Source organism: Dromiciops gliroides, chromosome 3 (genome assembly GCF_019393635.1).
Source record: "Dromiciops gliroides isolate mDroGli1 chromosome 3, mDroGli1.pri, whole genome shotgun sequence".
NCBI lineage: Eukaryota > Metazoa > Chordata > Mammalia > Microbiotheria > Microbiotheriidae > Dromiciops > Dromiciops gliroides.
In genome coordinates, this window is record NC_057863.1 from 278,265,682 (window position 1) to 278,274,723 (window position 9,042).

Sequence of the window (9,042 nt, forward strand, 5' to 3'; positions counted from 1 at the left end):
GCTAATTATCAATTTTGTGAGTCTTTAAAAAAAACAGCTTTTGAATTTATTAGTCATTTTAATCATTTTCTTATTTTCAGTTGCTTTGATCTTAGTTATTCCTCTGCTAGCCCTTCATAACCTAGGACCCTCATACCTTTCCAGTCTTGTAGTCTTGTAGTCTTTGATCCAATGACATTGGCCTCCTGGCTGTTCCAAAAACAAGACACCCTATCTCTCAGTTCCATTTTCTCCGGCTGTCCTAGCCTGGGAGACTATCCTCCATTCTGATTCTTTGACCTCTTCCTTGACATCCCAACTAACATCTCACTTTCCACAGGAAGCCCTCCGCTTTCCCCAGGTTAGTTTTTTCTATTTATTCTTTTTTTTAAAAAAAATGTATTTACTTACTTACTTATTCATTCATTCATGCATTCATTTATTTATTTATTTTTGCAAGGCAATTGGGGCTAAGTGACTTGCCCAGAGTCACACAGCTAGTACATGTCAAGTGTCTGAGGTCGGATTTGAACTCAGGTCCTCCCGACTTCAAGGCAGGTTCTCTATCTACTGCACCACCTAGCTGCCCCTCTATTTATTCTTTATATAGCTTGCTTTGTATGTATTTGCTTGCATGTTTTCTCTGTCATTAGACTGTAACTTCTTTGAGGATAGGGGCTGTCTTTTGCCTCTTTTTGTATCCCCAGTGCTTGGCAAAATGCTTATCACCTTCATATACTTGCTACTTTTACCCCTTTCCCTACTAATGCACCAATGGACAGCAGGGAGTAAGCCATGCTATTTCTCCTTTCCTAAAAGTCCTCTTTAGAATGGTTATCTCTTTAAATGTTTTTCTGAGTTTTCTTATTAAGCAAATAGAACTATATTAGAAGCCAGATAGCTATCTAAACTGTGCCTGTGTTACTTGGATTCAAGCAAGGAAATTGGAAAGACCAGGAGGAGAAATCTAAATTAGGGAGGATCTGTTAATATAAGTTGAAACTTCCACTCTAACCTACACAATTTCAAAGAGATGAGAGTTTATCTATTAATGAGGAGGGAGAAAAAAGAGTAATCATCAGGACCACATACTTTTGGTAAATACAAACTATTCATCCCAGAAGTGAATAAGTAAGTTAATAGCCATTCATATTGTCCCCTTTCTTTAGAAGTAGCGGAATAATCTATGGTAGGCTTGAAAAGCAATCCATGCCTCTACAGAGGGTAGGGGATCAAATTGCTGGGAAAAGAGTGCAAAACTATACCTTCACAAATGAAAAAGTTTAAGTTCTCTCTTACACTTCATCAGTTAAGTCCCTGAGGCTATGGAGTGATTGGCAATTGGGGCTGATCTTCTCACCAGCACCACCTGGTGGGTTGTAGTGGTTATATTGCATAAAAGTTCTACAATTTCCCTGTTTCTCAAGAAGCACTACTATCATTTCAGTCATCTTAGTTTTCTCTGTACATGTTTTCTCACCCACATAGCTACATAGAAAAATAGAAGACAGATTTTGGAAACTGGAACTCTCAGCATCCTAGAACCACCTCTGAATTATTAGGTAAATAAGAATGACTAATTTTATAGTTTAGCTTTGAGAAATGTAAATTTGCAAAGTATATTAAATGCTTACAATAAGTATGGTGAAATCTCTGATAGGAGGAATAAAGTCTGTCTGGAAGAGGCGACCACTAAAAATACTGTGAATGAGGGCTCTAGCTAGCTAGGGTCAACCTGTTCTTTGTTCTAAAGATCATAAAGTTGAGAGACTCCTGCAAGGGAGATAAGGCTCATCAACCAAGATTCTGAGATGACCAGGCAGATATGGCTGGTTTCAGGGGTTTTTCTTTCTGCTCCTCAGTTCTTTTGACTTTTCTAAACCAAATAATCCTAAATGTAAATGGACTTCTTCCCCAATAAAATGTAAAAATGAAAACATAATGGATTAAAAAGCAGTTACAAAATAAAGTAAAAATGCAACTTATAGGAAACACACTTAACTAAGAAAGACAAAAATAAATTGAAAGTTATATGTAGATATAAAGATATAAATAAATTCAAAATGAAGGGTTGGCTTTAAATTTATTATATTACTACAAAATTGTGAGAATTAATTTTATAGGAGATTTTCAGCTGAGGAAGAGGATCTAAAGAACCTAGGAAAGATTTTTCTTCAATCACACCTGTGATCACACTTACAATATAGAATACAGAATACAGCATCATCTGTAGGAGATGAGACTTACCAAGACTTAAATGGACATTTCCCTTTTTGTTTCCCTTTTCCTTTTTGCATATACTATCTGTAAGATCTATCCCCTAAAGAGGGTTGCCCCCTTTTAGTTTTGTCAATTTGCCACTCAATCCACCCCCTTTTGCCCCTCACATTGTTAACTACCATAAGCCCCATAGTTAAGAAATATTTGTAAAATATTTGGGTTTTTTTGTTTTGTTTTTTTGTGAGGCAATTGGGGTTAAGTGACTTGCCCAGGGTCACATAGCTAGTAAGTGTTAAGTGTCTGAGGCCACATTTGAACTCAGGTCCTCCTGACACCAGGGCTGGTGCTCTATCCACTAAAATATTTGTAATATGAGTTCGATTCAGTGAGGGAAAAGTAGTTTCTCAAGGAATCAGATGGGTGATTGTGAGAAAACAATTTTTAATAATGTATTTCTTGGGGGACCCAGAGATCAGTTTCATAGTCTTTTCTCCCCGCAATCCAGAAAATCCTGTTCTCCTTGAGGAACTTTATCAAATCTCCTCTGGGACAAAACCAAGGGAACAAAAGAAATGGAGACAGATTCTTTTGCCTAGATCAATGAAGGACTGATGATATTAAACCACACCTAGATAATGGGCTTTGCCTTGAGCAACTTGAGTGAGGATCTTTTGAATTCTTTTCCCTTAGAGTTCATTTTAATATAGACTACCTTCAAATCATGTCAACCTATGGAATTGAATGATGTTAACTAATTAGCTTTGATCAACGTATCATGACCCACCTCTACCAGAAGAGGATAAAAACCCTTGAAAGATGCCATTAGAAATCTTTGGGGTTTTAGAGCCTCTCTCACTCTTTTGTAGGCCTTTTGGGGCTTTTCTCCTGCTTGTGCTAACTGGCATGTTGAAACTCTCTTCCAGCTTTCCTGCTTTGTCTTTGGCCTGAGACCATGAAAAATTAGGGAGACATGTGGTCAATCCTTTATTGGTATAATATTGAAAAACTAATAATAATATGCTTACTGGTATCTATAGCAAAAGTAGCTATTTTTTTAAAAAAACATATTTCTCTACCTTTTTTCTCTCCCACTTACTAGTTTATTTTATTATATCAATTAAATTAGAGAAGGGATGAGGGAAACAAGTTGCCTTCACTACATAGATTTATGTTCAAGGCTTTAGCCAGCTTCTAACAGCCAGAGAGAAGATTAAGTTTTTAGTGTGACTTTGTGTACTTTGGAAATGAACAAACACTACAAATCACTTGATTCATTGTTTTTTTTTATTATTTAGACCAAAGAAAGTGTTAATGATACAAAAGAATGTCATTGTTTTGGAGAGATGATTGTTAAACATTTATTAATGCTCCCTTGCTTATATATCTATATATTATTTCTCCCAATGGAATATAAACACTTTGAAGGCAGGGAAAATTTCATTTCTGGTTTTTTTTTTATCCCTACCACCCAACATAGCACCTGTCATGTAGTATATACACATGCACACACAAGCATACATGTGTGTGCATGTGTATATATAGTACACACACACACACACACACACACACACACACATATAAAATTAATTGAGTAATTATAGTTGCAAAGTTAGGGATTCTTCTGTTTAACTGACACCTAGAGCCTTTATTCCCATCTGAATGAGAGGAATTCTTCATAGACAATGGGTCACTGACTAACAATTGTCTTTCAATTCCATTTCTAAAGGAAAACCTTTTATGAGCCCAGCCAAACACATAACAAGGATGAAATTGGCTCATTAAGAGTAACAACTCTTCAACTGCTCCTGTTCAAATAAAGAGATGGCTTTGCATGGTAGCTTTATGAAAAATATGTATTTTTTATTCTTATAGCATAAGTAATCTCTTCAAAACAAAGAGTACAAAGAATGCATTCATAAACCAGAGTATCAACTTTAAGTTTATTGAATCACTATTTTATATAAGGATATTGGGCTATTATAAAATCATAAAATAACAACCATAAAAGATTTTTCCATCCAAAGAGGGCCACTTGGCAGCTAAGTGGCACAGTAGATAGAGTCCTGGTCCTGGAGTTGGAAAGATCTGAGTTCAAATTTGACCTCAGACATTTATTAGTTATGTGACCTTGGGCAAGTCATTTAACTTCTGTTTGCTTCAGTTTCTTCACCTGTAAAAATGGAGATAAGAATAATACCTACCTTGCAGGGTTGTTGTGAGGATGAAGTGCAATAATATTTGTAAAGCATTAGCACAGTGTCTGGCACATAGTAGGTGCTATACAAATGCTGGTTGTTATTATTATTATTATCATTATCCACCACTGGTCAGTTTCTATTGCTTAGTTTTTAAGGAAGTAAAGAGGAGGAAAAATCACCCTAGACAATATATAGTCACAGCCTGAGAATACATTACATTTAAATAGGATATTATCAGTTTGACAATGAGAAATCATTCTTACTGTGGAGGAAATTATTCCATTGTGCAATCTTATTCAAGCAATTAGAGATCACACTGTGTGGCAAATTATCAAATCTCAGCTCACTAGAGTTTGCTATTACATTGTGCACATATTAAAATGTGGAACTGAAGTCCCAATAAAAGCAACATCATTCTTACCATTCTACTAAGTATTGTTCCTGAACCATCATGTCAATCCCATTGACTCTCACCTTGAAATTCCTTTGGATTTTTCCTCTCAAGTCCTCTATTGAATTTTACCCATTAGTTCCCACCCACAATTTAAATTGTCATTCTCTTCAGTTGGTTGATCCATTGAGGACCTTCCCTGTACAAGTAGGCAATTGAGAAGTTGTGTTGAAAAAGTTCATCTGTTCACTTGATGATTTAGAACTTGGGATCTATATTCCCATAGAAATATTTTATAGAGCTTCGCTTTGCTTCTCTTCACTGAGGTCCATTTGCGTCTTGGCGCTACTTGCGTCATGGCCTCAGTTCGCCCCGTGCTTCGGTGCTTAGGGAGTTACGGGGCCCTAGAGCCTTGTTAGTCTCAGCTTCCTGTCCGTGGCAGACCCTCAGGCTGTGGACAATCTCTTCCCCCCCCCCCACCCCCTTTCTTCCATCCCCCTCCCCTTCCTCACGGAAACCCAGCTGTCAGTAGAGCCTCTGCATGAGAGCTGCTTGGGACTCTCTGCTAGCTCATCACTAGCTGCAGAATGTTCCCTTTTGACACCTTTGTCCTATCTGCGAAACTTCCATAGATTTTCACTGTGGGAATCAGAGTTCTGGATATCTATTTAGAGAAACGCTGGTATCACAGTCTTTCATGGCATCATCCAGAGAGCCAGTGCTGGTAGGCTTCTAGGCAAGATGTCTTTGCCAATTGGAATGCATCATCGGGCATTCAGTTATGATGATGTCCTGGAGGATCCCACACCGATGACTCTGCCTTCATCTGACATATGCAGTAAGGTTCTGTGGAAAAAGCCGGTCATCCCAGATCGGAAGTACCAACAGCTTTCCAAGGTTGAGGAAGGAGAAAATAGTTTCTCCATAAGCCCCTCAGCTTCCAGTGACCAAATGAACAAGGCCCCAGTGGTGAAGGCTAAGGCAATGCACATCATCATGAATTCTCTAATTACAAAACAGACACAAGAGAGCATCCAGCATTTTGAGCAGCAAGCAGGGCTGACAGATGCAGGATACACTCCCCATAAAGGCTTCACCACTGAAGAAGCTAAGCACCACGGTATGGCAGAGGCAATCCATAAATTGAAGTTGCAAAATGGAGAAATGACTAAAGAAGATAGACTGACTGCTTCAACCCAGTCCACCCCAAGTAGTACACCCCATTCTTCTCCCAAGCAAAAGCCCAGAGGCTGGTTTACTCATGGATCTTCTACTTCCTTACCTGGCCTAGATGTCAGCATCATGGACTCTGGAAATGCAGATAGCGACAAGCCCTCATCTGAAAATGGAGCCTTTTTGGACCAAGAACCCTCCAGAAATCCGACTCAGGTTTCAGTACAAAGGTACTCAGAAGCCATCACCAATGGAGCTCATTTGGGTTCAGGCTACTAGAATTGCAGAAGATCCAGCAGCCTTAAAGCCACCTAAAATGGACCTTCCAGTGATGGAAGGAAAGAAACAACCTTCATGGACCCATAACCACAAACCAAGGGACATGAATGTGTTGACTCCTACAGGGTTCTAACGCTTCCTTTTCATGTGAGCGAAGTTGCTTTCCCTGGTGAACCACTGCTATGTAGAAAGGGTATCTTAGACTTTTCTTTCTTCCCATCCATCTTGCACTTAACATAGGAAAGATGTCATCCATTTACAATTCTGCCAAGGATAATATTCCTGATGATTATTTAAGTATTTGTAGCAAAACCTGAATCTTTCTAGTGCAGGAAGACCTATTCTGTAATGTCCCAAAGTTGATCTGAATAACTTCTCAAAGTACAGTTGATCACAGCCAGCTACTAATCTATAGAACTAGATTGCAGGGGACAAGGAAAATAATTAAAATCTAGTAGACTTTGTTCTGCATATTTATCCAAGATAAAAAAAGAAATTTTTTATAATTATTGATGCAATAATAATAGTTTACATTCTTTAGTGCTTTATTTTACAACACAATTGTGGATATCTCAACAAATTCTTACAATAACTCTATGTGAAAGATTTGGCAGGTATTATTAATCACTATGTTATTTCTTAATAAACTGAGGCTCAACAAAAGGATAAGTGACTTGGCAGAACTGGGATTCAAACCCAAATGAAGCTCCCAAGGGACCAGCAGCCATGAGCCGGAGAAGAGAGTCCTAGTTATCAACCACAGCATCAAGAATGATCCTGGTCCAGATGACCTTTCCTAAATAAGTTACTTATATCATTCATCCTTCATTTTTGAAGAAGACCAATGACATGAGGGGTGATATCTTGACTTGAGTGAGTGTGAATTGGATTTAAGTGAGGCAGAGTTGCAAGAAGTCATCAGCCTCACTCTTCCAGGGTCATCAAAGTCCAGTGGCAGGACAAAAGTCAAGATGACTTGTGATGGCCTGAGATGCACGGGATGACCTTGATATCTTTTTGAATGAACAAGCTCTAAGTGCTCCAAAGCTTCAGCCTCCTTCATGGCCATTGGTGGACATCTTCACATGCTTGGGGTAGATCCCCCCCCCCCCCCCCCCCCCCGCCAACTCACCAAGGGGTTTTGATGTGGACTGGAATTAAGGTGATCAAGTTGATTGTGAGGTGTCCCAAAGGAATTACAAGACTCAGTGACTCAGTTTCCCAAGTTTTATTGCAATCCTGTGAGTGACCACAGGGAGAGCACCCAAAGGAGAAAGGTGTCTTGAATAGGAGGATGAAAATGGTTATATTTATAATCAGAAAATAATTGATCATCTCCTCATTATCCTAATCTCCATTTTAGGGAGGTACAGGGGAGGGCCTATCCTAATTTGGAGCTCCTGAGGGCTTAAGCCAACCCCCAAGGTGGGTACCTTTTTCCCTGGAGGTGTGTTTTGGGGGTTTACACATCATAAGGTGAACCTAAGGACACATTTGGCCTTTTCTACGCATGTTCATAAAAACATACCTCAACTTGCCAAGGTCAGAGTGTCTCTGTTTTTTATCTCTTTTTTCTTAGGCCTGGTTTCTGTGTATCCTGTCATCTAATTCAAACATTTCAATTGTCTCTGTGACCCGTCTCCATTGATGGTGAAGGTCGATAGGGACAAACCCTCTTGGTTACTGTAAGAACACAAACCTTAGTTTCTCTGTTAACCCTTTTAGCCTCCTCCATCAGTTTGAGACTTGTCAGTCAGGCTACCCTCAGCCCATCTACCAAGACTGTTCTATCAGCATGTGGCCACCATGTATGCTACAGATTCTTGAAGCCACAGGCAAGAGTTGGGTGACAGGTGGCTACCAAAGGTAGATGAACAGCGCTGAAAAGGGCTCAGCAAACCCTTACACCAGAGGCACTGGTACTCTCTGAACACCTCATTCACTTCAAGTTACTTATATAAACAAATCATCAGTGGCAAAACTATCAAATCAAGGCTCCTAACCAAAATTATGCAACATCTCCCCCCAATACTCTGACTATTTATTCTCCTTTAGTGTATTCCTCTTAATTCCATCTCCTACAGGGAGTATGTATGCCTATAACCCAATGAGCTTTCAGGACAATGTAACAAGGGTATTTTCTTCTTTTCACTTGGAGGCAGAGTAGGGAGTAGGGGGCAGAGTAGGGAGATCTCATCAGGTGGAGGAAGGGTATCACAGTGTCCAAATTCTTATCATAAGTAATTATTCCAAGGCCATTCAAACAATCTCTACCTCTTGGTTCAACATAACCAGACAAGGAGTCTTTGGACAAACAATTCTATTTATACTTTTCCTTCTGGGCCAGAAACATCTATAGGAATTTTCTGGCCTATAGAGCCCAGCTCCTGAGATTTTATTCTCAGAAAGATTCTATCAGCAGTCAGCAAAGTACTCATACCCCAATATTTGCTTCTGACAAGGAGGATTCCAGTGTTACTTTTATTAGCTGATTCCTACACATACTTTCATTACCAATCTCTTTCTCATCTTACCTTTAATCCTGTTCTCCTGGCCTTCTAAAGACCTGAATTTCTTTGACCTTATTCCATTCTGAATTGTCACTCAGGCAGGCTGATTATGTCTGAAAAGTGTTGCAAGACAGTAAAGAATGTCTGTATTATATATATAATAACATAATTATTTATATTTTGTATTTATAATATAAATTATAATTTACTAACACATAAATAATTTATAAATAATATTATTTGGGGAAGCCAGGTAGCACAGTGGATAGAGCATTTGCCCTGGAGTCAGAAA

General features: G+C 38.9%; 1 protein-coding gene across 1 annotated transcript; it reads left to right on the plus strand.

The window, feature by feature from the left end:
• The first annotated feature begins 5,526 nt into the window (after window positions 1-5,526).
• LOC122750524 (putative monooxygenase p33MONOX) lies at window positions 5,527-6,373 on the plus strand. The gene is given in 3 exon segments (XM_043997271.1): window positions 5,527-6,127; window positions 6,130-6,177; window positions 6,180-6,373. Coding segments are annotated over 3 exon segments (840 nt in total). The 5' UTR covers window positions 5,527-5,529.
• Window positions 6,374-9,042: the final 2,669 nt, after the last annotated feature.